Raw genomic sequence first — 27,380 nt, 5'->3', positions numbered from 1 at the left:
ACGAGATCTCCCAGCCTTTGTATGGCAGTTTGGAGACTTTGGCTATGGTGTGTGCAGAATCAGATCGTCTTGTCTGCAGTGCACATTCAATGATCCCAAAACAACCTAGCCGACATGCTGTTCAGGCAGACGTTGATGAATTCCAAGTGGAGCCTGTCTCGTTCGGTTGTGAAGTCTCTTTTCCAGAAAATGGGCGAGCCAGTGATCGACCTTTTTGCAACAGCCAGTAACAGACAGCTCCTGGTGTTTTGCTCGTGGGACCCGTGCAGTGAGGCATTTCATGAGGATGCCTTAACTCTGAATTGGGACAGGTTGACAGCATAAGCTTTTCCCTCAATCGCACTGATTCATTTGGTTCTGGATCACATAGAGCATTACAAATGTGTGGTGATCCTCACAGCCCCGAATTGGCCTTGGTGCTCATGGTAGCCGAGAATGTTAGACCTCCTAGTGGATGTTCCCATTCAGCTTCCAGCTCGTCCCGATCTTCTGCAACAGTGGGAGGGCAGGGTATGCCACCCAAGACAGGAATAGTACTGTCTCACGGCATGGAAACTGAGCGCAGACTCCTCTGCCAGGCAGGCCTTTCAGAAGAGGTTACTGACACAATCCAGAGTGACGTCCACTCATCCACTAAAGAGATGTATAATAGGCAGTGGTCAGTGTTTCAAGATTGGTGTGCTTCACGAGATACAGATCCATGTTCAGCATCTGTAGGGGAAATATGCACCTTCCTGCAGTCTTTGCTTGAGAAAGGATTAGCTTACCGGACGCTAGGTGTTTTCTGGTCCTCCATCTCAAAGTTCCATAATGGTCTTTGTGGAAGGCCTACTGGTCAGCATGAAACTATTTGCAGGTTTCTGAAAGGAGCCTTTAACAAGAATCCCCCTTCTCGGGTGTTACTTCCTGCATGGAATTTGGATGTGGTTTTACTGGCTCTACAGCAGGTGCCTTTTGAACCCTTAGCAGAGACATCTTTGCAGTATTGTACCCTTAAGACTGTTTTCCTGATGGCTATCGCATCAGCGAACCGATGTTCCGAGTTTCAGGCTATGGGTCGTGAAGCCCCTTACCTGCGTTTTGAGGCTGGTGGGTTTAAGGGTTCGTTTTGTTCCTGGTTTCCTCTTTAAGACTGCCACTCCACTCCATTTGGGCCAGGATATTTTCCTTGCAGAATTTGGAGATGCCAATTTAGGCCTTTGCGTTAAAAGGGCTTTATCCATTTATGTCAGTCGACATCCTCCCTGGTGGCTGTTGGGGAGCAGCACCTGTTTGTTGCTTTTGGTGGCAAGCAACGAGGGTACCCTGTGTCCAAGCGTACCGTCTCAGGTTGGTTGGTAAAGACAATTGAGGAAAGCTACCAACTTACTGGCATCTCTTTGGCAAACTAAGTCCATGCTCATTTTACCCGTGCCATGGCCACATCCTGGGCAATGTTCATGGGAGCCTCTATTTAAGATGTCATGAAAGCGGCAGACTGGAGAAGTTCGTTGACCTTTGCACGACACTGTGGTCTTGACCTGTGGAAACGAGCTGAGGGCCATTTTGGCAGAGCAGTTTTGCTTCATCAGGATTAGAAGGAGCCGGTGAGAACTATATCTTTTTAGCGTTGTCTTTGTACTATGGTTCAGGTTTTCCTCTTTTTGTTTTGTATACTCCTGCCCACCTCCTTGTGGGCAGGAGGAGCAGTCAATTTAGAGAGGCTGCCTCCCTCCTCCTCTATACTGCTTTGGGAATCTGTCCTATTAGTAACACGGAGGCAGAAGTAAGTATATCAATGAGAAAGAATGTAAAATTTCGAAGAAGTTATGATTCTTGAAATGAGTTTACTTACTTCTGCCTCACTACCACCCTCCGTCCCGGCCTCTATACATAGACTTTTCTCCCTTGGCATGTTTTCAGATGCTGAAAGAAGCACTGGTGCGCATGTGTGGAAAGGACAGTGAATGGACCCAGATGTGGACACGTGACAGAGGTGTTTTTATCTTTAAGCAGGATGAGTGGGGGTTCAAGGAAATGTCCTATAACAGAGGCAGAAGTAATTATACTCATTTCAAGAATCATAATTTCTTCGAAATTTTACATTTCCGACTAGCCAGCTGAATCAGGCACAGCCTAAAAACAATTGCACGAAAGGTGAAATCATGTACATTGCTGTACAAGAAGGCTAACCTCTTAGAAATGGCCACTACGTACAAGGTTTGCAAGACAACGAAGCGTCAGATGACGAAAGGGTTGCGCATAAGAAACAGGTACCTGATCATCATAGGAACTAAATCAAGATGATCAAATTAACCACGTATCCTCAACCAAGTTTACACATTTGTAATTTAGGGGACAATGAAAAAGAAAGCTTTTGAACGCTAATTTGTGGAGAATCTTTAGTGTGAAAACCAGACCACCACAGAAAAATCAAATAAGGAAATACGTTCGTAACATTTTACAAAGTAAAATAGTAAAGTAGCATATAGTGTATTGAGCTTACCTTACACACTGCCCAGGCACTGAAGTGTTTGTATTATCACACAGATGCTCATGAAGTATCTGCATATTGGTATCAAATTTGAAATTCAACTACTGTGTGTTTTTTTTCAATCAGGTACCCAGCTGCTTTGGTAGCACAGATGTACACCCTCAACAACGGCTAAGCCTGATGACCTGCACTAAAGAAATACTACCCATGTACAGTTATCCAGATAGATAGCCTGTCAACCACCTCATACACATGCACATGGCTGATACCATTTGATAAGTTTATTACTATTCACTGAATGCACAGATAAGTGATTTGTGCACACAACAAACGTTCAGTGGGGGATGGTGTCTTCGGTGACAATTTCCAATGCGATGCTCAATATTGTCTGACCATTCATCTGCCTTGTCTTTACAGGAGTAAAATCTTGCATGTACGACTACAATATAGGTTTGCCCAGCCAATTTCGGAAAATGCATGATCTAATTTGTAAAATACAATGTCAATTTATTCTGAAAATGACTTAAAACCTGGTTTCATTTTCGCAGTAACACGCATTGGACTTTGTTTTGCATCCTTCAAATTAATGAACGTGCATTATGTCTCTCTCATTAAAGAAGTTACAAAGATGTGACTGGGATTTCGGATTGACGTATTCCTTGCCAATTACAACAAATGTGCATTCTTATTTGCTTAAAATCTGTCTTTTACAGTGACCATTCGGAAGTGAGTATGCATTTTCATTTGCTCCCATTTAAAATCGCAAAGTATACTTTCAATTTGATTAGAGTATACAAGCTTACACAAATCATGACACCACTTTGATCATAAATGCCATGCTACTCATTTATAATGTGTTTGTTATCAAACAGTAAAAAAAATTAAGGTTTCCATTATTGAATCGCAGCACAAGAAGGTTTAATGTGGCTTTTCTTTTTTCATGATTCCCTAAACCTGTCTGTTTTTCTTAAAATTCCTTCCCCAGTTCTGCAAAATGGATACAACAAACCAGATCAGTATGAGCGTTGTAAAGAACACGTAGATGGTGATGACTGATGTCTCTTGTGGTATGAAGCACTTGCTGTATTCAAAATGGTCTTTAGAAATTGTGGCCTGTACAGAAAAAAAAAATACTTTCAAAAATACTCATTTATTTGTTTATTCAAAGACCAACCCCAATGGTTTTTAACGTTTTGAAACTAAACTATTATTGTTTTTACTGTGTAATAAATCATATATTCATTACCAAATCAAGTCTGTATTGCATCTGTATTCTTTGTAAGTTTGCCGAAACTTTTGAACGATGTGAAAAATTTCCACAATCTGACCGCTGGTGGCACTTTTAAGAAACGAAGTATGTATGATGTAAAACTGGAGAAAACATTGAAACTGGTATCCATGGCACAACTGGTTCTGCTACAAACGTACATGTACATGAACATGGAGCTACATGTGCGTGCACCGCGTAATGGGTATCAATCTGTGTGCCAGGTCTACTGTGCCAGCATTGTCTATTTTCAGTCGAGAGTGCGCTCCTTTCTTCGTGATTTACAATAATGCCGAAATCGTGCGTCATTGGTGGATGTACAGTATTAGAAACTCTACAAAAGAACCGGGATTGAAATTATTTGAGATTTCGAAGAATGAGAGCATTCTTCAAGTTCTTGCTGTCGTCCGCGGCTACGCGTGCTGTGCACACCTAAAGCACACGTACTGTGGTATTTCCTCTCCACGGTAATACATAAAAAAAAACAATATTCATTAGATGCTAATGAGTCGTGGCGACACATCCATTTTTAAAAGACCAGACTGGACTTGCCGGAAAAATGGATACAAAAACTGTGTTTCACTAAAACCAAAACGTGTATTGCACGGGAGATATTGATATGTGCCACTTTCATTAGACTTGGCTCTACTAAATAGGATTCAATATGAGAACAGTTAGCATCGTTTGAAACTGTCCGACTGTCTGACATTGTCAACGTAAGTTCATACTCTGTAGAGTGTTGATTCTATCATGGTTAGACTTCATCTTTCCTCCTCTGTCATAAGTTGATGATTCAGTTTACGGACTCTTGTGAGTAAATTAAAAGGCCCAACTGTGACAACTAAAAGAAAAGATCCATCTTCTTCTTTGCACTAACCAGTTCATGCCAGTCAACACAATCTGTGTCAGAGTCGGTGTTGGTGGCGTTTCGCTTACTTTTCAGAAGTTAGCCAATATGTCTCCATTTTTTTCAAAAATCATGCTATCCACTGGTGCTAGAAAATTTGAAAACCCAAACACAGGTTTGAATGAGCCAGTTTACAGCGTACGCTAAAAAACGGAAGAGTCTGAGGCCAGTGAGATGCGTGTGAGGTCTGCCCTATCAGTGGGACCCAACATGGACTAATTTGACATGCCTTGTTCTTGAATGACCTTACTTAAAAAAACTACATGCCAAGGTCACTACCTACCATGATCAGGCTTGGATTGTTGCGATTACGCCAACTGAATGAAGGGACTGAGAGCTCGGGCACCCCACCAGGATGCATGACATAGCAGCCATGGTGGGCGTGGCCACTGAGAATCATACGTGGCTGAATCCAGGACAGCAGCTGCAGTAAACAGAAAGGTTCATCTTTGCTGTAATTCAGTCACTGTGAGTCAGTTACGAGGCATAAAGTCACAGGTGTGGATCGGGGAGGTCAAAAAAAGAAACCCACTCTCAGAATGTAAAAAATGTGGAAATGATAAAAAATAACTAAAGTAAGCACACCAATAGCATTGTAAACAATGTATGTCATGTATAATGTTTCATTATCGTTTATGATTGTCCACAAAAATGAGACACTGAAGAAAAAAAATCCATCCAGAGCCCCTCCCTCCTTGCGTCATTGTCCTCAACCAATCTCTCCTCCTCCCGCTGCTGCTATGTAGGTGGGTGTTTGTGTATACAATGACTGACCAGTCCTATGCATGCAGTGCAGATCTTGGCAAAGTCCAGCCATAAATGTTGTTTTGTGACCCTGATGATGAAGGGGGCCGATGATGGGCAGCACCATGTTGCGCTTCACGCCATGCCCCCAAGTGGGCTGTCCTGTTGTTTTTGAAGTGTGCGAGGCCTTCATGGCAGATCTTATGCCAGTGAGGCCGGTTCTTGGCCTCTGACTCCCAACCTCTCCAGATTAATCCAGCACGACTTGAGGGTTGACTTCAGGACATCACTGCATCGTTTATGTTGTCCTCCTCGGGATTGTTGTCTTCGCACAGCTTACTGAAGAAGAGCACCTTTAGGATGCATTCATCGCCCATGTGCATTACATAGCTGGCCCAGTATAATTGCATTCGCTTGATGAAGAAGGTGATGTTGCATCTCCTGAGGATCTCTGTGTTGGAAATCCAATCTTGCCAGGTAACACTACACAGTTTCTGTAGGCAGCACATGTGAAATAGTTCGATCTTACGCGGGTGGGGTTGACATCTTGTCCACGACTCGCAGCCGTGAAGTAGCGTGACCAGGACGACTGTACGATAGACTTTGATCTATCATCTTGGTGCTGAGTCTGATACTGCACTTGCACCACAGTCAGTGTGTAACTCGTCTGTAGAACGCACTAGCTTTGCTGATGTGAGCCATGATCTCATTGTCACCTTGGCATTCTGTGAGACAATCCCACCCCAATAGCAGAACTTATCCAGGGCTTTGAGTGGTTCGTTGCCAATGGTGATGAAAGGGCTTGAAGGCAATGTTCCTGGCTGTGGCTGATAAAGCACTTCCGTCTTCTTGATATTGATAGTTAATTCCGTATTGAACGGAAGCCCTGGCAAACTGATCCACGATGAATTGCTCATCTTCTAAGGTGTGAGCGATCAAAGAGCAATCACAGGTGAAGAGTAGATCCCGCAACATCATCCACAACGTCTTGGTCTTGGTCTTCATCCTCTGGAAGTTAAACACACTCCCATCGATATGAAACCGGATCTCCACTCCTCTGTCACAGTCCTTGATGGCGCCATGGAGCAAGGCGGAGAACACAATGCTGAAAAGCAGAGGGGCCACAACACAGCCCTGTTTCGTGTCTTCGTGCCTTTTCACGAAGAAGGGGGCTATTGATGGGTAGGTTTTTTGCACGGGCTCCCTAAAACCAGCTTCTTCCACGTCTCTGTGGGCAGCAGTGCAGCATCTCTTTTGTGAGGGCTTAAACTTGGAAGTTTTAAGCTTCTCTAAGATGTCAGCCTTGTTCTTAAGGATGGTCGAAAGCATATTTGACACTGGCCTGTATTGGCATCTAACGTCTGCCTTTTTGTGGCCAGCTCCTACAGCCTTGATGATTTCAATCTTCGTCTCTAAAGACAGCCCTTGCGCTTCATCTTCACAGAAGCCGTAGCTAATTTCTTGAAGGCAGATTATCTCTAAGGAATTTCTTGAAGGCAGGTGCGATAGTTACCTCAAGGTAAGTATGATAGACGTATGACCATTTGTGACAATTGCACCTGCTTATATTCCCTCAGAAAAAGCTACAGTGAACGCGGCGGGTTCGTTTGTGCACTTGTTTTCCTCGGTATCAAAACTTCCGTCCCATTTACGATTTTCAAGTCAGGTTCACCCATTGTTCAGTTTCAATTAGAAAACACCTCTTTCAGACTGGCCTGCTGTGACTGAAACTCCTTTGATGCCACGACATTGCGACATCCATTGTCGTCTCGAATAAAGCCCTTTCTAGTGGCACAAGGAATAGAGTCGCCAAGTCATCGGTGGTAAAACCGCAGTGCAAATTACCGAGCGGATTAGCATTAATTAGAGAACTACTACCGCCCTCCATCAGAATTTACTGGGATAAAGCTTTTGAAGAGATAGGGTTAGGCAAAAGTGCTCCTCTTGTCTGTGTTCTCGTCTAATAGCACAGCTCATATTTTAAGTAAGTTTTCTCTCAAGGGAATGTGTACATTTTGAATGGGACTGAAGAAATATGCTCATAGTAAGCGCGATCTCGTCTCAAGCGTGCTCATGTTAATCACGTTGGACTATATAGTGTTTGTGTATCATCCTAAAAACTACTCACTTGTTGAGAGGCTGTCTTGGATATTACATCATATCTTTCCTTGTTCTTTTCTTGTTGCTGGGTGAGGGTTGGGGCATCAGGCCCTGTGCATTTGGCCTCAGTAGGCCTGTACAAGGGGAAATGCTGCAAAAGTTAAATTATGACATTTATTCTGTAAAATCAACAAAAAAGAAGAGAACCTATTTCAAAATGTAAGCAAAAATACTTGGAAAAGCTTAGCTAAGGGGGGTCAACTTGTGCTGGTTTGTCTCTTGACAGACTGTAAAAGCCAAGTGTAAAAACAAGATAAAATATGCTAATTTGTCTTAAATCTACTTACATCTAAAAGAATGTCAAATAACTCATCCAAAAGTCTTCTTGACTGGTTCAATGGTTCCCACTCCTTCCCATGATGAATAACAAGTAATGACGATACTGGCAACTGGACAATATGGCTCTTGTTATCAGACAGAACCTTGCTTTTTCAAAACAAGTTCACATGGAATACAAATCATTTTTTGGGCAAGTCCAAGTCAAGTCACAAGTCAAAAAATGATAGAAGTCAAGTCACAAGTCACAAAATCGTGACTCAAAACCGACTCAAATCCGAGTCAAGTGACTCAAGTCTACAACTCTGGTACATACCCCTTCAATTGACAGGCTGTCTTGATTTAATACCTACATGTAAAAACAAACTTGCACTAAGTAAAAGAATGCTTGCATGAGTGCAGTGCTACTGCGGTCACAGTCCCTCCTTGGATTAATTTGTAACAGCAAAGGCTTACCTGAAGTAGTATTGGCTTGACATTTGGCAACTTCTTGTATTTTTGGCATCTCTCTTTGGTCTTCTTGCTCTCGTCTACTTTGCCAGTTGGTGATCCGTGCCGAGTACAGTTCAGTTTCTCCGATGCCGAGCGAAGTTTGTCCATGGCCGGGCTGCACATGAAGCATCCATCCCCATGCATGGCCATGCTGTTGACTAGGACAAAGCTGTGGATATATAACCAAATGGAACAAATGCTGACAGTTGACGTCAACATCCACGTGTCAAGATTCCATTACTGTTTGAGCACAAATGCCCAAAGCGAAAGGCAAGGGGACCAAAACAATCTCCCAAATGAACTGCATTGTGTCGTGAGCGGTGAATGCAGGGTCATCAAGAGGTGAGATACCCGTGTTTGTCTAGCATTGAATCTTGGGGGCACCAGCATTAAATGTTACAAGGAGCAGATTATAGCATCACAGTTCCTATTCCGAGTCTTGAAATGATTCTACTAGATTCCAGTTTGGAGGTAACCAGCCGCTACTGTACATAGATCTACTGGACACCATCTTTGTAGGAAAATAACAGCTGTGTAGTCAACGCCATCAGGCGCATTTGTACATAGTGTGCGAATGTTCTATACACCCGCGTGTTGATCTAAGTATCTTTAAAATTCGGTGCTGCCAATGTGCGTCACTAAAATTTGAAGTCCAAAATACTGATGCACCTGGCAATCTGCAGGAAGTAGCATCATTTGAGAGAGACCTGTAGAGTACCGAAGTGTGATGTTATTTTGAACCAGTAAGTGCAATGCAAACGAATCGAGTATGTGTACATGTGCGTGTTGGTTCATGCGCTGGTTCTCCTATCAATGTCTTTTGCACACATTGTACACATGACATATTTATTTCAGTACTCTATAGACAGTAATGATGGGCAAAGACACTGCCTGCACTTACACGTTGCCTTTAATTGTCAGGATTTTGACTGGAGGAATGTCAAAAGTTTCCTGAAAGCGGTCCAACTTGCTCTTAGTGACCCTGGTGAAAAGCGAAGAAAGATTGGAAGAATCTGAGAAGCATTACTCCAAGATCAATTCCAGTTGCTAGGGTGTGGCAGCCAACTTTATCTGCTAAAATCCGTTCTTAAACAGAAATCAACAGTCTGAATCAATCAAAGCACTGCAAAACCAGGTGTTAAATTAGGATGGGTGTTGAATTTCAATGGATGTACCCTGGTAGAAATTTGAATTTAAACAGTACAAACAGTCCACTTAACCATCAAAAATACAAATAACACTGTGTACAGTCATCAATTTACATCTGTTTAAATACACCTTTCACAAAATTTAAAAAAGTCTAATCACTGATATCCGTGTAATCTGCCACAACAAATTTGGTTGAATTCAGTAACAACTTTGGTTGAATTCAGTAACAACTTTGGTTTAGTTCAGTGACAACTTCGGTGAAATTGAGTGACTTACCACTCATGGAAACCAATGTCGTGGTTGCCAACAACGACATGGAACTGCACATTTTCTGAGACTCTGAACATTTTATTGAAGCGATCCACTGTCTCGCGAAACTCCTGAGGTGAGGGCAAATAGATTTAACTTATTAAGTCTTGCAAAACAAGAAATTTGGGGCTGAAATCTTAAAAAGAAAAGGCTTCCAGACTTTACTTTTAAATAAAATTTAGACAATTCTTACTTTTATTCCAGAGTTAATAATTCTGCAAATATTTTTTTTTCATTCTTAAAGTGACCATCTTTTGAAGTGATTTTGAAAAGAAGAGCAAATCAAACATTTCCATTCAGTCATCTTCACCTGATCACTGGCCCATTTTCCTTCGTCAGTTAGATCACCAAGAATGAAGACGGCTTCTGGACTGGACAGGGTCATCGCTGTCTGGAATGCTCGCTGCATCTGCCATTCCCTGCAAATGACAACCATTTTATAAACCATCAGAGAGCAAACATTTCCTATAAAGTCAAATTTAGAATGGAAAATATTGAAGCATTACTTAAAACCAGGGTTTCACAGACCAGTTTCACAGTATTTATGCATAGCAGAACAAATATGTGCTTGGCCAATCTTAAACGTGCGTTTAAGACCAGCTGAGAAGAATGGACGCGACTAATGCCCGAGCCACAGGGGAGGGCATTATCAGCATTCAGTCTCCAGAGCCAGTCTTAAATGATACATGTACGGCCGCTGGTCGATAGCATTTTGTAGATCCCTCCCATGATGTGGTTGCGCTGCTGACGACAATGAACGGATAGAATTTGATTTAAAAGAACTGGAAATAATACTGGGTGAATTTTATTGCAATTAGCCTAGGCCTACATGTAATTGCGATTAGCCTAGGCCTAGGCCCTACATGTAAGTGGAAATCGCGATTTCATTGTGGTTTATTACAAACCGCACTTTCGTTGCGATTTAGTGGAAATCGCGATTGCATTTTCCAGTACCCTGGAAAACTGTCTATGATGTGCAAAACGCGATTTGAAACGCAAATAACTCAATTGCAATTCGTCCACTTAATTTCGGATGCAACTGTAGTTTCAGACCGGCCAAGTACATAGTTATTCTCATTCATAAATATCTTTGTAGTCAGAGTCAAAAGAAGTCAGTATATGATGGATTTCCAGCATTTCGTTCTAGAATTTTACTTTCATTTTCCTGAACACCCCCGCCTATTTTACGGAATATTCCTTATGCAAATTGTCCAATTGGCACGCATGCACACAGACTCTTGACCAATCAGAATTGATTAAACTGTCCTGTATCCAGGTGCCAGCATGTGATTTATGCAGTGGGCATTATCATTTCTCAGCGAACATTATCAGTTGTTAATGCATGGTCAAGTTGTACGTGGTTGAATAGGGAGACTGTCTGCAGTTTTTATGAATAAGGTGTTAAGTGATGTCCACGTATGGATCTCCTTCCCACAGCTATCCTTCCAGTGGTCACATACCTGCGTAGCTTATCAAACCAGTGACCCTGCCTGCTTCCCAGCAGGTGGGTGTCAGCCAGGAACATGGCACGCAGAGGAGCCATCTTCCCCTCTCCCGTACCATCACCTGGGGGAAGCTTGGGCCATGAGCACGGGAGGGCAATGAAATAATAGATGAAGAACTCGCAGAAGATGAGGAGTGCAAAAGCGGCAAGGAGGAGGCGGAGAAGATGACGCCCAAGGAGTATCATGAAGAGGGAAAACACTGCAGGCAAAGAAGTCAAGATGGCACTATCAATCCCAGTTACATTTATGTCTTAATATACAACATCACTAGCTGTTGCTCAACTTAACCAGGTCTCACCCAAATTTGATTCTATAGATGCGGTTCATAGACTGGACTATAAGGAGGTAGTCTAGTATATGAGCCACATTCGTTGAGCAACATTCAATGGTATGTATCAGTGGACAACATGGACTCATCAGCCCGATGTCTTTTAACAATGGCCAGCACACTGTGCTTCTCATAAGCCAGCATGATCCAAGTTTCACAGTTACAATGTCTGATTGAAATCTGTTCTGAGACAGAGCAATGTTTATACAGTGTTAGCATGCTCCATCCAAGCTGACACCATTTTGAAGCAGCATGCTTCACCACTCAGCCTGGAGGTCTTTAAGGACGATATGTGATGCACATGTGATGCTAGCCTAAAAAGGGAAAAGACACCCTTTCATATTATAATATAAAATATTATTCTTCATTTTGAGTTTCCAATTTTGCACGTACAACATTAGGTGTTTGACCATGGTGTGCATGTCTGCTGTTAACACCGATAGTACAAGATGATTAAAACAGGGAGTGTTTCATGACATGCACCATAAAGCAGGTACGGTACTACACACGCAGTAAGCCTATGGACTCATGAGTGAATAAATTCAACATTAGAAACGCATATAAGTACACACAACAGACCTACATGTACATCTATTTACATTGCAGGCTGTGGCACCCAAGTTCAGCAAGACCTACAGTAGTCCGATTTAAGGGCCAGTCTACCAGACTACCTACATATACATATCCTTGGCCTCACACCCAAACCGTGCCTTCTCTAGAAGACAGTGGAGAAAGGCTGATATGTGCCAAAAGGCTTCTGGTGAGCCTTGTGTGCATAGTGTGTGCATACAGTAGAGATTTCCCCCAAGAGTTCCATGTAAGGTTGCTTCAAACCTTCGTACTTTGAACCAAGAAAAAAAACCGACCAAACTCATGCTGATTTTCAAAAAAAGGTTTAAGTATTTACCAATCCCTATCAGTGCCTGAGAGTCACGCGGTTCACATGTGTACTTATGAAGACAAGCCACAAGCAACGGCTGCGATTGATACACAAGATATGGAGCAGCATTTCTATGGGTACACAACCACCACAAAATCCCTGTTCATGCCCAGTTAAACGTCATGTAGAGCCTATGGCAAAAAGGCTCGTCTTCTGAGGGGTTCGTGGGAGCATGGAGCTCCTTTTTAATAGCTTCAATGTGGGAGCTGAGTGGACATTGAACCCCACAGTTCTGGGGGTAGGCTCAGGCCAAGGTTACATCCGCATCCATTTGTTCATACCACATGAACAGGGTGATCATGGTGATCAGGTGATGGTCAAGGCTGAGCCGATTTTCTCCTTTCTGCTACTGTCAGTGAGTGTTACCTCAATTCTTGTCAATATTTAGCTCACACATAAACTTCGGAAAAATGTTGCATCCTGACTCCACTTTTATCGTCATATATAATCTCAATAAAACTTTAAAGTCAGTCATTACAGAAATGCTGGAAAGACACGAATTCTGGACTGAGAAACATTTACCGATGTTGTTGTTGGGAAATACAACGTACATGTACTTAGATAATTCTCTTCACTCCCCGTACACAACTGCTGAAGTGGAGTCAGGATACAACATTTTTTTCTCAACTTTTTCATTTATATTTCAAACTTACCATCATAACGTGCGAATACCGAAAAAAACCCACAAATTTCTCTTCGATTACTATCTCGTTAGAATTAGAAGCCACACAGGACCGAAGCGCTGCTCTTAACGCCTGCGCTCATTGCATGCACTGGACGCACCGTACTAGTACTATAGTTCATTGCTCGTGCAGGAAACTCACCGTCTCAAGAGGGCGCTCTCGTCAAGTTGCTGCGTACTCCTATCCTAGGAGTACACTGTCACAATCAAAGATTGTATAGGGCCGCGGGCCGCGCAAAATGGGCAACTCTCCACTGAATCGCGTTATCGCCACGGGTGCCATTTTGGTGTGATATTGCGCCACAGTATAATGCGCGTCAAGTACAAAAAAATGTACATGCACACTGTACGTTTCTAGGTGGCGCTCCGTGCATGGATCGCGAAGCACAATGTCGTCGACGTGTGCAGCCATCAACCATTTTTTTTTCTCCTCCAGGTCTATGCATCAACAGCAAAAGCAGGTTCAAGAAAAGCTCGGAACTATCATTCTTACATTTTCCCAACAACAAAGAAAAGCGAGTAGTAGAGTATAGGCATACAATAGCGGCAAAAACCAACACAACACATAGCTTAAGCTAGATTGAGCCCTAAATTAATGACGTTCATATTTGTAATGAGCCTCTGACCCGTGAAGGCATGTACATTGTCATTAGCTTAACATTCTACTAAACATCTAGGCATACGCTACAAATATCTACTGGCACATTGGACAAAGGATGAAAACCACACCACCTTCTTTAGGAGTTTTATCAAGCTTTCTTTATTTCACAGACAGTATGGACAGTTAAAACAACAAAAGCGCAGAAACTGCACAGTTTGCAAATTCAGACTTGTTGCCCTATTATAGAAAAAAAATTGAATTTACTATGTGTTTACATTTTATTTGATGTTTCCATTTCATTACAGATGCCAATTCTAGGTTCAAAACACCCACAGGAAGGATCTTCTGAAAAGAACCCAGTGGTTTCTCTACACAAACTTCTGCCTGTGTTCCAATTTTTTTGAACCCAGTTTACCAATCACCTCCAAACAAGCTGAAATGGAATGAAGTGCCCACAATGTTTGAGATCCCAAACCCACCAAAACTTGTGACACCTCAACGATAAAAACGAGGATGCTTAAGGAAGCTTGAGCCAGATGGGACATAAAAAAGTCCACTAAAACTGGCCAAAAGAAAATAAATATATACAGATATACGTACATGTATCATATACATGTGTATATACAATTAAAATTGCCTATCAATCTTTGTCTGTACATTCAAGTTCATCACTGACTTTGTCATCACACGGACACATTACATGTGCCCATTGGCTGAACCCTGAATTTGAGTTAAAGTTAATGGGCAATATGGGGGTTCAGCCAATGGATGCTTGATTTATATATGCATATATGTATTCTTTGACTAAAAAGTTGCACACGATCATAGTAGATGAAATCTTTTTTCAACAATAAAGCGGAAGTGTGGGTTTTGTGACAACCCAACTACATCCCATGCTAACATTGAGCTCTCACAGAGAATAGGGCCCCAACAACACCATCACCAGTGTTGTAAAAGCCTGAAGAGTCATGTTGTTCCTTTTCAGTATGACCAGTGCAGATTGGCTTCGTTGTCACCCGAAGCAATTTTACATGATCCATCCCTCCTGTTTATACACAACAAAGCATGGGATACTACAAAATAAGATTCTGGGTCACAAGTTATGGTGCTGTCACATTCCTTTGTTGACTTCTGTACTCTCTGTGAACAGGTATTCAGAACAGAAACAGATCTTCCACAGAATAACCAGTGCAATTTGTAATGAAACGTGCCGTGGGATATCTGCCCCCAGGCGTAGGAGAAACATGTGTAGGGCCTAGGCTACAACTTCTTGTGTTTAAGATTGCTGCACGATCCGACGGCCGCAACCCAGAGAATGTAACCACACAGAACACACCAAAATTCTCCGATTTCATCTCCAACGGCCCCTTTCTCGTGGATAGAGCCTCCCGCCGCCATATGTCGCGTGTACAAACAGCTCGCAATTTGCACACCAAAATGGCGGATCGTGACCTCCATGAAATTAACACATGCGGGATGGTCAGTTCCCCATCTTGCGCCGCTGCGCGGCGCTATACAATTGTAACGGGATGGACATGACTGTAGACAAAGACCACAGGACGAAGACTAGGCTGACACGACTTGACTGGAGACTAACGCATGTACATGTAGGGTCCAGTCCACTAATTCAAGCCCCATTGAAAACAGTGTAAAATCAGCACCGTTCAGGGCCCAATAGCATGCACGCCAACATCCCTGAGATTTCTGAAACACAATGAAATTCTTGTCTGGTCACTTATCTTTCAATTTCTTTTCAATTTTTTGTGGGTTAACCAATTACATTTTTAATTATTCCCACAAAACAAAATCACCCCCCAAAAAGTGATTTTTCCGAAGTCTGATTGCAGCCATTTTTCAAGTGGCAACCCTCAACTTTCTCGGGCACTTAGGACCATTTTTCAACCGTAGTTTTCAGCCCTTCTGCCCTCATATGAAAGCTCAAAGACCCAGGGAGTTGATCCTGGCGACGATTTACACAATCTCACCATTTTGGGGGCCAAACAATCTCTTTTTTCAAAAGATACTGTAGGGGGGAGCACTTTTAATGCTAATGAGCTGGTCAGAAATTCTCACTTGAATTAGTGGTCTGCACCCTGTAAACACAGCAAAGGATGCTGGGATACAATCAAAGATGGCTGGCAATCAATGTATCGTAATTCTCTCGTAATGCTCATGTGATTCCGAAATAAATCATTCCTGATTGTTGATGTTAAATGGAAATCCCAATCTGGTGAGGTCGTCCGAACCTTAAGTGTGTAATCGACCGTTACACAATCTTTGGTCACAATTATTCAAGGAAAATTCTCCGCCAAGCAGAGGCGCCGAACAAGTACCCCTACAAATTGTTTCAAAAAGAGGGGTTTGTGTGGACCAAGAAATTGTGAAGTTGTGTAAGTATGGCCCAGAATCATCTATGTAGATTCAGGGGCTCTCATTATGGGGGCAAAGCAGGCAAAACTGTTTTTGAAAAATTGTCGGAAGAGCTTGAAAAGGTGAGGGATGCCATTTGAAAAATGGCTGCTGAGAAGACGTTGGGAACATTCACTTTTGGGGGGGGGGTGAGTTTGATTTTGGCAGATAATTTAAAAATTCATTTGTTAACGTACTAAGTTTGAAAATCAAATGAAATCTGAAGGACCAAACAACACGTTTTTTGTTTGAGAGGCCTCAGGGACTTCAGTTGCCTGTAATTGGGCTCCAAACTTTGAGTTTACACTGTTTTCAATGGAGCTTGAATTAGTTCAGTGCACCCTACAGTATAGGGTTGCAGGCCAGTAAATAGGCCGAAAACTGGGCTTGCATGTGGCAAACCACAATTTGTATATCTCAAATTCTCTATGAAACAGAGCATTTTGTGGTCCACGAACTTGAAGATTTGTTGAAAAGACAGGTTTAGACTAGCAGAAAGAATACCAGCTTGTGTCTGAGTGAGATTTGAAAGAAATCGGTGCCCGAAAACGGTCTATTTTTCGAGAAGTGTAGGCAGCAATATTTCAAACTGGCAAGGTGCTTCACGACAGCCTTTTAAGGGTGACATTATAGAAAGTTGAAAAGAAAGTGAACAATTATAAAATGGGCTTTAATTTGATGTGCGTCTTTAACGCCTGGGAAACTCTTGAGTACTTTTCCCGATTTTTTAAAGTTCAGGTGTTTATCACTGTTGGCTACGACAGTTTACTTACTGGTCCGCAACCATTATTTTTCTCAAATCAGTCGGCCTTCGTATAATTTTTCAGCTTTGGATCCAGAACCATTTTGTTTCGGGAGGGGGGACTCGCTTTTGGGGGAAAAATACTTGAAATTTTTTATGTAACCTTTGATGATCTTTTGAGGAGTGGGACTACATTTAGGTTTTTTTTTTACAGTTTTGAGAAGGAAGGAGAATGAAATACACCGTGAGTCTACAATTTCTCCTTCCTTATGAAAAATATGTATTACCAGGTGCTGGGGGGGGGGTTGGTGTGCCCCCAGATCTATCCTTCTTTTTGAGGTAACTTACTTTGAATATGAATATTTTCTTTTGCAATTGGTGACAGATGAATATTCCATTTCAGTTGTCACCGTGGAAAACTTGTACATTTTCAATATTGCGTTCACAACGTATGCAAACGCCAATCTGAGTGATCATTGTGTTAAAGCGGGGCACGGTCACACCAGTTAGTTCTGTAAGTACGTGCGGGGCAGCCGTCATTGATTAAAACTATGAAGTGTTACAATTTCAAGGCTGATTCGCTATTAAAACAATTATAAAGGTAGTTTAATTAACGAAGTATGGAATTCGTATGCATAGCCTAGGCTACAGGTGAAGGGCTGGAATCATTGTACGGGCCTTCTTGTACACTGCCCCGGGGGGAGGGGGGGGTTACATACAAACATCATGGACTATCCTGCCGCTAGTACTAGTAGTTCTCTCTGCAGTATTATTGGTCTCGAGGGTCTCGAGACCATCTCGAGACCTTTTTGTGGTCTCGGTCTCGGGACGGATGGTCTCGGTCTCAAAAGTGCTGGTCTCGGTCATGGTCTCGGATGTCAAAGGCTTGGGTCTCCCCCTCGAGACCTGTCGAGACCACAATATAATGTGGACGATCGCACTCGCCAGCTGACCTCCGTAAGAGTCTAGCTTCCAAACACGACAACGTAATGTTACAAATTTCCATGATAAAGAATGAAATTGATGCTTGGACAGAGACTAGTCAATACAGTATACCACAACTGCGTCTAAAGTTGTTACTTTATTTCCAGCACGGGAGACAGCCTTGGGAACGATTCAACGCTCAACACGATGGAGACGAGGTTGGAAGCACTGGAACTGGTACACAGTTAACTGGCACACGTGCCCAAAGAATGTATTTCTTTTCCCTCATTTGTCATCTCAGTAAATCAACATCTTACTGGGCTACTATTTTTTTCTTAATTTTTGTTTATGAAAACAATTTTAATGTTTCCATCAGTGGGGTCACTCAGGTTGGAAATGACGATTTCAATCAACAGGGAAATACCATATCAGTGGGTAACTTTCTTTCTGCTAACTGACCTTTCTAACCAGTCCAGTGATCATTAAAGAAGTATCACCGATAAAGTCGGACATTCAGCCTTAACATAAGGTCATTTTATACTTTGGTATTGGACAAATCATGCCCAATAAATTTGTGTGAACCGTATAAATATGCCATACATCTTAATTGAAATTAAATGGAAATGGGCTTGGGAGTTCATGGTTATAATTAAACCATACACCTGCTAATATTGACATATCAAAAGTCTGCAGCTCATCACAACTACATTGTATTTCCCAGAGGTAAAATGAAATGTGTCAAGTGTTAAAAAAACCTTTAATCTATATATTTATGCTCAATGGTGTGCTGCATACGTTAATTTCTTTATTTTATATGTTCAATACAGTTATCGTATTATGTTGCTTGTCCTCATTCAGCTTTGCATAAAATAGTATACCGGTACATGTTTATTGTTTGGTCTCGGTCTTGATCTTGGAAGACTAGGTCTCGGTATCGACCTGCAAAAGTTTCAGTCTTGAAGTCTTGGTCTCGGTCTTGAAGGAGTGGGTCTCGAGTAGGTCGTCTTCTTTGCCAAGAAAATTGATAAAAATATAAATGTAAGTCAATATTTTACCACAAAGTTACAAATGTGTATAAGTGAAATCAGCACTGGATGGCTGAAATCTTCATATAAGAAATTTTATCATTTTTTTTTAGGTGGAATTGTTGGCTTAAAAAATGAGTTGCAGAAGACTATGATCTGACCATGTTTCACCTGAAAGCACACTCAGACATAAGGAACCAATATGCTTAGTTTCCACAATCATGTCTGCAACCGGACTGGCACCATGGTGCATTTTGGGAAACATTGGTCAAAAACCTCAACTACCATGAGCATCCAATGACACGTATCCCCGTAGAAATTAGTTGGATTATAAAGGTCATAGACACATTGAAGTGTTAGGAGTTTCTCAAAGATCATATTAAAATAAAGATTTATATACTGCACCACTACCCACACTGCAAATCTGTCTGACATTAAGTATAGATTTAGGTGACTTGGTAGTGTTGTGCCAATGTGAAAAAAGTATCGGAGTGTATTTCATTCATTTTTTTAGTTGGTCATTTCTTAATGTACATTTAAATGTACCTTTGGCATGTCCAGGATGGTGAGGTGGAATCCTCCTAACTCCACACTGAGGTTGGCAACCATCTCTGGAGTTAGGTTAGATGCTTCCATACAAAGGGAGAATCCAACAGTATTTGACTCCCCTTTGTATGGCGCACCTTTCCGGAAGTTCTGCTGTTCTGCTGTCTGACTTTCACTCAGCCTCAGCAACCTGCAGAAGTTCCCTTTTGCTCCTGCATATAGGAAGAGAACGTCCCGCTTTGCATAAGTCGGGAAACGTTGTTCAACTTTCACCCAGGTGCTGCTCTCTGTTTAAAACATCGCATTATGCTGCACTCACTGCAATTTGTTTACAACCTCCCCTTCCTTCTTAAATCCAGCCAATGCGAGTTTCTTCTGCACTAAGTCTTGCAAAAGTGTGTCTAGGGCACTAGTCGGGAGAGCAAAAATACACAGCTTAATCTGAGGAACTCCCTCGATGTCTTCTCTCCTCATAGTCTAGCCCTTCAGTTCAGCATTCTCGAAAAGCACATCTGAAAAGCTTGTGTGGTCAGTTCAAAAGTTGGTCCCTCCTTGTCTGCCAGGAATAGGATGGACCTCATCTCCTGTCCATTGGCATCCTGTTAATACACAGACAAAGAAGTTACTTTGCATCCCGAGATAACTGTGGTGTGGGGGCCAAGGGGAACCCCATACCGTGCACTCCCCTCCCTTCCCCTCCCTGTTCCCAAATCTTTAAAAATGTATGCAATAAACGTACATATTATTCATTAGAACTACTGAATTTGCAAATTTAACATAGCAATATCCAGAGGTAACTATGTTCATAGTGGAGAGTAATCTCCTTAAGACTTTTGAATGCTGCCTTTGGCACTGTTGTACACAAAGTTGTACACATAAACTGAGGTGTTTAGTTTCCTAATTTCATTGCTGTACTTCAAAATAGGCACAAAAGACAACTCATTTCCTGTACGTCTCCAAACTGAGCTGTTAAGTCCTTAATATCTTACTCCACATGGCAGTTTTGAAAAGTTTTACTTCACCTTCCAAACATGTGTAATTGTTCACTGTCTTGGGGAGCATTGCATTTTGTCTCGCAAAGGGGAAAATGAGGCACTCCAAACACGAACAAAGACAAAGTTTATGTACTGTGCAATGCGCCACATCAAGGCATTCTATTTGTTTTGGCCGATACAATTTTCATATAATTGTATCAATGCACCCGTCTTTATAAACTTAATTCAGTATGCACTTGCCTTCTGGTTCAAGACTTTGCAGCAAGTGTTTTTCCACTCGTCCTTTCCTGGGAGTGCTGTCTCCTCCTTTATTGTGTGACACAACTGCACCTGGGGTAACCAAAAATATAAAATATCAAGAAAATTATATAGCTTAGTATATGAAACCCCCTATTCATGAAACTGAGAAGTTCAGGTAATTAAATATAACAGGTCAAGCATGAACATGAATTTGTGGCATTTCTCTCCTTTCAATGTAAAATTTTAAATTACATCACAGGGCAACCAAAGAAAAGGAAATTGTCTCATAAGCTATTAAATGTCTTGCCTGCTTATTCTTTTTAAACTGCTGAAAATCAAATTTAATTTCATTGAAAGGTAGATGGGCAGAACTTGGACTTTAGCCTCAAGTTTATACACTGCCACTTCAATGCTCTACCAACAGTGTTATGACCGAGTAAAAAATTTGATGAGCAATATAACGTGATTGAAACTAAGCCAAGACCTTTAAAGTACCATTTGAACATTTTTAATATGCCCGATGTACTTACCTTGTTATTGAATGTCATCTTAAATCCACGTAATGATGTGCCTAAATCCACCAATGACATTGTGGATGTTTGCCAAGGCCAGGGTGGCTTCTAAGGACAGTGCTGCATGATAATAAACACTGCACCGTCGACTTTTGAAGAGCTCCTCCTCAGAATGCAGTTTGTGCATCTCTCGCATAGCTAGAAAATTATGCTGACCCCCCTAAGGTGACGTACTTGAAGCCATTAGCCTAAAAAACAGAAAAGAAAAACAATGGCCTTGTGTGAATCAAAGCTACACCATGTATTTCCCAAAGTTTACCATCTATGTACATGTAGACCTAGTTCCAAGTACATTTGGATACATGCCAATTATTTTCCATGTCTACTGTAAACAGCGACTGGAATGTAAACAAAGGGCAGTGTATGTGTAGTTGTTAAGGTGACCAAATGTACTGTGTAGACAAAGGCATAAGTTTTCTCATATGCCATACCGTAGTAACCTGCAGGGGAGGGGGAGAGCTTACAAATTGTCCACAGAAAATTTCATCCAAGGAGGGCAAAAAGGATGGTTTCAAATGTGAGGATCTTGAATTATTTTCATAGTAGCCATTACGTTTTTTCCAGTGCCAAGCAATACTATGGTAAAGCTTGAACAGAACACAGCCTATTAATTAAAAAAATGTCTACAACTGTAACTACATGTATCCGTCTTGACACATGACTTTACTAATCAAACTTTACTTCATATTCACCCATTTAAAAAAGAAAATACTTAGAAAGGTGGTGGGGGGTTGTAAGGGAGGCAAATGCCCTTCCCCAACCTTTCAAACTTGGGGGCACTTGCCCCCTTGACTCACCACCTGTTCACATGCATGTACAGGTATTGGCTCATTTTCTGATACAAAAACGGAATGGTTTCCATTACATTTACAACTACCACTATGTACATGATGCCGCAGATGGAAGCATACTCTTGATCACATGCGTGTTCTGCTATTGTCTGGTCACATAGCAATAGAATCAAAACTGATAAATCAAACAAAGTGATCCAAAGCTAGCGAGTTTTCTTATTAAAAACAAAAAGCAATGGATTGGTGGTTATTAGTAGAATCATGATAAACACGTGTTAAAAACCCAGCCAACTTTCAAACCTCAGTTAAACCTATGTCTATATATAATTTGGTTTTCAACACACATGTACCAGTTTGGTTCTTCATTACTAAACCTCCCCTAATTAAGGTATGATTAAGCACTGCGTATACACACACCTTGGCCTCACTGAAGAGCTCTCTTTTCTGTAGAGTCTTGGTTATCACAACGACGGGCTGGTAAGTCTAGTTGGAGAAATTCTCCATCTCCTTCTGCAAGCTGACTACAAATGAATCTCTCCTGGCCTTATCTGCTTCCCAACTTCTAAGTTTTGAATTGATATCCAAACATGGCCTGCATAAAGAAATGATAAGTTGATTTGAATAACGGTAACACACACAGGATTCCTTACAGTGTCTGATGGCCACAGAAAAGTGGATCAGAAAATGGCAAGGCAAATAAAGCATGACGAATCACTACATGGGTTATGTTCTACTTCTACAAAAACTATAGTCTACAAATATTGCTTAGGATTTTAAATACACATATTTTTCTAAATTTCAAGGGCAAAATTCCTTTGTGATTAAAAGACTTTTACCTTTAAGAAAATGGTATTACCAATAAAGAGTAAATTGTTTCGCAGGTGTTGATCCATGTTCAATAACAATGAACTTTTACATCATTCAGAAATTGTAGTCGGCCTACCGTAATTTGGACATGTTTCGCACACCTTGATTGTCCTTAATTCAGACAAGAAACACAGAAGCAGCTATAAACCTCCAATGGCAAAACCTTGTAAAGTTTGGGAAAATGCCAATAATCTTCCTTTATGACAAATTAACACGACAGGAACACTGAATAGAGTTCAGTGAGTGGCTAACTCTTAAACCAGTACAAAAGATTGAAATAGTACCAGTACATTTAAGACGAACTGAAAATTGAAAGATCATAATTACCTAGATATGCACTGGCGATCTCCTGCTTGTACGGGTTGCCAGTGGGTACTGATGTTGTATGCTGCAGAGTTCATGGTTGTTTTTAAACAGAGGTGGGACTTGGATTTCATCATGTTTCTGCTTCTTCTGACCACTGTAATTCAGAAAATGTTGAGAAAGTGATGACGCTCAAAAATCCACATGTACACTGTATACATGTATATACATGTCTACTTATATAACCATTCACTGATTCAACCACAGAAAAACACTGTAGTTGGCATATGTGCACACCACGGTAACTGCAGGTATGTACAGTACATGTACTCTTTGGCATAGCAATACATGTACATGTAGCATTTAGTTGGGGGACCTGTGGGGAATCTGATTTGTGTGTATGTGTGGCTGGAAGACAAGTATGTCCCTCTCTCCCTGGCAATGATTGCTTGGTAATGCCACTTTGGCTGCAGGATAGTGCGGGTATGCGTAGAAATGAGTGATCCAACCAATTGTAGCTGTTGAAATACATGTACACCGATAACATGTCGATGGGGGTTCTACAGTCAGTGTCTAATATGCTGCCTACATGCCCCACAACTTGTTCCATTAAGTACTAGAAAAGTATCAGGTTGTATATTGAAGTTTTATGATGAACATTGTTCTTTTTACTGTCTGGGGTTATGCATGTACACGTTGGTCAATACATTATTCTCATACAAATACATACATGTATCTGTTACACCCCATCCCCATTATAGCATTGGTCCCAACTACAGCTGGGACTGTGACTTAATCCCAACTACAGTTGGGACCGGCCAAACAATATTGCTTCAGTTGGACTGGGCCCAACTTTGGCTGGGATATAAATGTTATAGTTCAAGTTTGGTCCATTGCTACTTCCTCGCAACATCAGACTAATGCCAATTTTCATAAAATCTGACCATGGAGGTAGAAATGACCACCATATAACTGTAGAGATATGGTCCCAACTAGAGAAATTTGTTCCCACTCAGCTACATGTACATGTATGTGAAGCTTTTTGTGAAATTTAACATTTTGTGCCAAACCGCAGGGGTTAATTAAAGGTCAGCACGGCCGTGCACGGGTAAAGTAATATCATAGAAAAAATGTATGATCCCAGTCACCTGGTGCAGCCGGGAACACATGGCCGGCGGCGACTGCCCCAACTATTGTTAGGCCTCCCCATCTACAGCGCTCTAGTTGGGACTGCACTCACGTGCAACTGTAGTTGGGAACAATGGTGTTGTAGGGGTGTAACATACCCCCCCCCGAAATTTAATTACATGTAGACCTATACATCCATGCATCATGGCATACGATAACATGTGGTTTATGTACATGTACATGCACTGAATCCTACATGTACCTCTGCGTGGCTTGAGGACTGCGGTTGGTCATCAGTACTGCTGTCAAGGCATATTCCTGGCTGCCCTCAGGAAAGCAGGTCTCCTCCTCCAACTCACACACCTGGGTGCCAATGGCAATGGCACCTTGAATGCTTCAACAAAGTCAGCAACTGGAGACAATTAATTGTGGCTTCGGCTTGAAAAGCTTGCTAAAAGTGAAACTGTTTACATGCCACAGATAATGACTGCTTGCCAGCACGCAAGGTCTGTCTTATGGGGACGTGAATGTCACCTGGATGTAGCAAAAATCAGATAAAATTGACAGTTGAGGAGTATTCAAAGTTTTGATTTCCTATCAAAAGTCAATACTAAAAACCCTGTCTGCAGTTACCCATGGTATTCATGGTAAGTGAGAAATTCTCCTACACGTACAATTATAATCTAGATGTCTGCATCTACAAGTTGTGCATCCCTAGTAATGTACACTGACCCACGGACGTGTATAATAAAATCTGGACTCGCAATGCCCTTAATCAGCTTATAGAGTCATTGAATCCACTCGCAGCCATTTTACCGAGCCGAATACAAAGCTTTCCTGGTAATGCCCGCCTTTGTTCTTCCTGACGTCAATAGTAAGGAGCCAACCCACGCCTTTGTATTCGGCTCGGTAAAATGGCCACTGGTTGGCTTCTTTTTCATACAAAGGCGTTGCAAGTCCAGGTTTTTTTTATATACGTCCGTGCACTGACCATTGTAAAAAAATGGCCAATTGTTAGCCCCACTAGTGTGGCTGTCTCACTCCCGTCCAGGATAAATCGGGAGTGATCCGTGCCACACTAGTGGGGCTAGCCAATTGTGTGCTTTCGTGGTGCACTGAACCTTTTCAAAAGATTCAGTGTGCTCAAACTTTAAGTTACAAGTCATCAACATAAAATAGGTGGCTTGAATTATAAACTTCTGCAAGTTGGAAATCGAGCAAAGTATTAAATAAGCGCATTGATGAGGTGATTAATCCATACAGGTGTGACAGGTCACTTTTGTATGTTATTTGTATAGCGCCCTCAGTTGGCTGTGCTCAGTCAACCATTCAGTGTGAGTTCATTCAGAGACCCCCTCTGGGCACTTGCAAGTTCATTTAGTGACCCCCTCTAGGCACCTTTGTAGTATATTGCCCTTTGTCTCATAACACACTGAGTCTTCAGCCAGTAAGGGTGCACCCTGGTAATTAGGCCAGAAATATGTCCGCCGAGCTCATTAATAAAAGTTATACACTCAAAATATTCTATATTAGAGGGTCCTGAGAGCCATGGAACTGAGGAATTCAAGAAATATGAGACTGGACCTCTGCGCCGGACTCGGGGCTTCCAATTCTGAGCAATTTGGATGCAATCGGGTATGAAAGTGGCACTATTTGAGCCATTTTGCTGAGGGAGGGTTTTTCAAAATGGTTACTTTTCTGGACAGGGACATTTTCTGCATTTTAGGGGTGGTCTGCTTCTGGTGAAAATTTCTCAAAAATTCATTGGTCAACCCCCCGAAAATTGAAAGGAAAATGAAAGAGGACATGTGGAACATCATTTTTCTGTGCAGCCTGAACACCTGTGAGAGTTGTGAGTATTTTTAAAATATTTGTGAAGTATGGGGATTTGTCACTGCTGTCTATGGGAATTTATTTGTAGTGGTGCACCCGTAAGCACCGTCCAGAGTCCTTTAGCTGCCACATAGCCAACAAGTGCCATGATGCCTGTCCCCGCAATTTAGTCCAGTTCATCTTTTGTATTCTATCCAAGCTTGACTGGGGTAGTGTACTTTCTTTTATTCTTATTGTGTATTTAGTGTCCATCTTATACTGTATAATTAGTGTCTTTAACTTAACTGAAAGTTTTATTATTTTCCTTAGCTTGATTGACTTTTCTTTAAGTTTAGTTAGAAACTTCCTGGCCGCCTTAACTTAAATTATCTAGTTCTTTGAGAGTTTTCAGCGATCTGGGGACAGCCAGGAACGTCTTTGTTGTATTTTAAGGCATTGAAGATCAATTGTGAACATGAGTGCTTTTAAGATGGCATTTTGTGTAACTTTTATGTGAGCTCTGTTTGTTGCATTTTCTATTTTTACATTTTACTTTTGAATCACTTTTTAAATAATTTACTGAAATCCACAAGAGGCAAAGTTAGAGCCATTTTGAGAGTGGCAGGATCAGTTTTCTTTTCTTTGTATAACGATTTCTTTCTTCCTTTACGTATTTTGACTATACCATTGCGGTTTAGTGATTTCTTGAAGTTATCCATTTGGTGCATGTGTAAGGCACACTGCCCATGTGGCACATGGCACAGGAAGTCTTTAATCCTCAAGTTGCCGCATATTCAATGATGTGTAAATAGTCTTGCTATCTTTTAGTGCAGCAAGGAGGAAGTCAGCCACCACTGTTTTTTGCCCCTTACTAGGAAGCCCATTGTTCCTGCTTAGTTAAGCACTGTGGGAAGACTTAGTGGCAGTGCATGTAGGCTGGATAGACTGGTGTGCCAGTAACCGTGTGATTTGTTTTTGTTGCTTATTACTGGAGTACAGGTAAAAGCATATACGTGCCCTGTGCGTCCGAGCCTAGTGCATCATGTTGTGTTTAAAGGGACTGCAGATTTTTTATAACTTTAATATGTGTTTGATTGTTCTTTGCCAGAATGGTACATCCATTGGTTTAGTACTTATCTTGCATTATTTTGTTTCTCGTTTCAGGGTTTTTCTTGTTTTGGTTTTAGCTTTCT

At 41.6% G+C, this 27,380-nt stretch overlaps 1 protein-coding gene and 1 long non-coding RNA gene across 12 annotated transcripts; both read right to left on the bottom strand.

The window, feature by feature from the left end:
• Nucleotides 1–2,722: 2,722 nt before the first annotated feature.
• mppe1 (metallophosphoesterase 1) lies at nucleotides 2,723–13,363 on the bottom strand. Its single transcript, XM_022228227.2, has 9 exons — nucleotides 13,204–13,363; nucleotides 11,238–11,481; nucleotides 10,088–10,196; nucleotides 9,745–9,848; nucleotides 9,221–9,301; nucleotides 8,284–8,488; nucleotides 7,520–7,642; nucleotides 4,931–5,071; nucleotides 2,723–3,586 (listed from the first exon to the last, which is right to left on the bottom strand). Exons 2-9 carry the CDS (start codon nucleotides 11,465–11,467, stop codon nucleotides 3,422–3,424), a joined length of 1,158 nt encoding a protein of 385 aa, XP_022083919.2. The 5' UTR covers nucleotides 11,468–11,481; nucleotides 13,204–13,363; the 3' UTR covers nucleotides 2,723–3,421.
• A 4,660-nt stretch (nucleotides 13,364–18,023) lies between these two features.
• Nucleotides 18,024–25,652, bottom strand: LOC110975704 (uncharacterized). Of its 11 annotated transcripts, none has more exons than XR_015425581.1 (8): nucleotides 25,637–25,652; nucleotides 24,638–24,909; nucleotides 23,272–23,404; nucleotides 22,495–22,669; nucleotides 21,245–21,474; nucleotides 20,715–20,804; nucleotides 19,480–20,078; nucleotides 18,024–18,915 (listed from the first exon to the last, which is right to left on the bottom strand). It is a non-coding gene; the product is annotated as an uncharacterized LOC110975704 (long non-coding RNA). The 11 variants fall into 11 exon arrangements; XR_015425575.1 differs by having other exon boundaries at nucleotides 19,480–19,691; nucleotides 19,799–20,078; nucleotides 24,638–25,640; XR_002597737.2 differs by having other exon boundaries at nucleotides 25,050–25,640.
• Between the last annotated feature and the right edge of the window lie 1,728 nt (nucleotides 25,653–27,380).

Source organism: Acanthaster planci, linkage group LG06 (genome assembly GCF_054643075.1).
Source record: "Acanthaster planci isolate LZ-2023a linkage group LG06, COTS_SCS, whole genome shotgun sequence".
Lineage (NCBI taxonomy): Eukaryota > Metazoa > Echinodermata > Asteroidea > Valvatida > Acanthasteridae > Acanthaster > Acanthaster planci.
The sequence above is the reverse complement of the archived record's forward strand: the minus strand, read 5'-3'. Positions and strand labels throughout refer to the sequence as shown.

Coding starts and splice junctions, on each gene's coding strand:
- mppe1 (XM_022228227.2), bottom strand. CDS start 11,467: ATGATACTCCTTGGGCGTCATCTTCTCCGCCTCCTCCTTGCCGCTTTT. Junction 5,072..7,519: donor CCAAGACAGCCTCTCAACAA/GTGAGTAGTTTT, acceptor TGTTTACTGCAG/CTGCTGTCCTGGATTCAGCC. Junction 3,587..4,930: donor ACAATCCAAGCCTGATCATG/GTAGGTAGTGAC, acceptor TTTTCTGTACAG/GCCACAATTTCTAAAGACCA.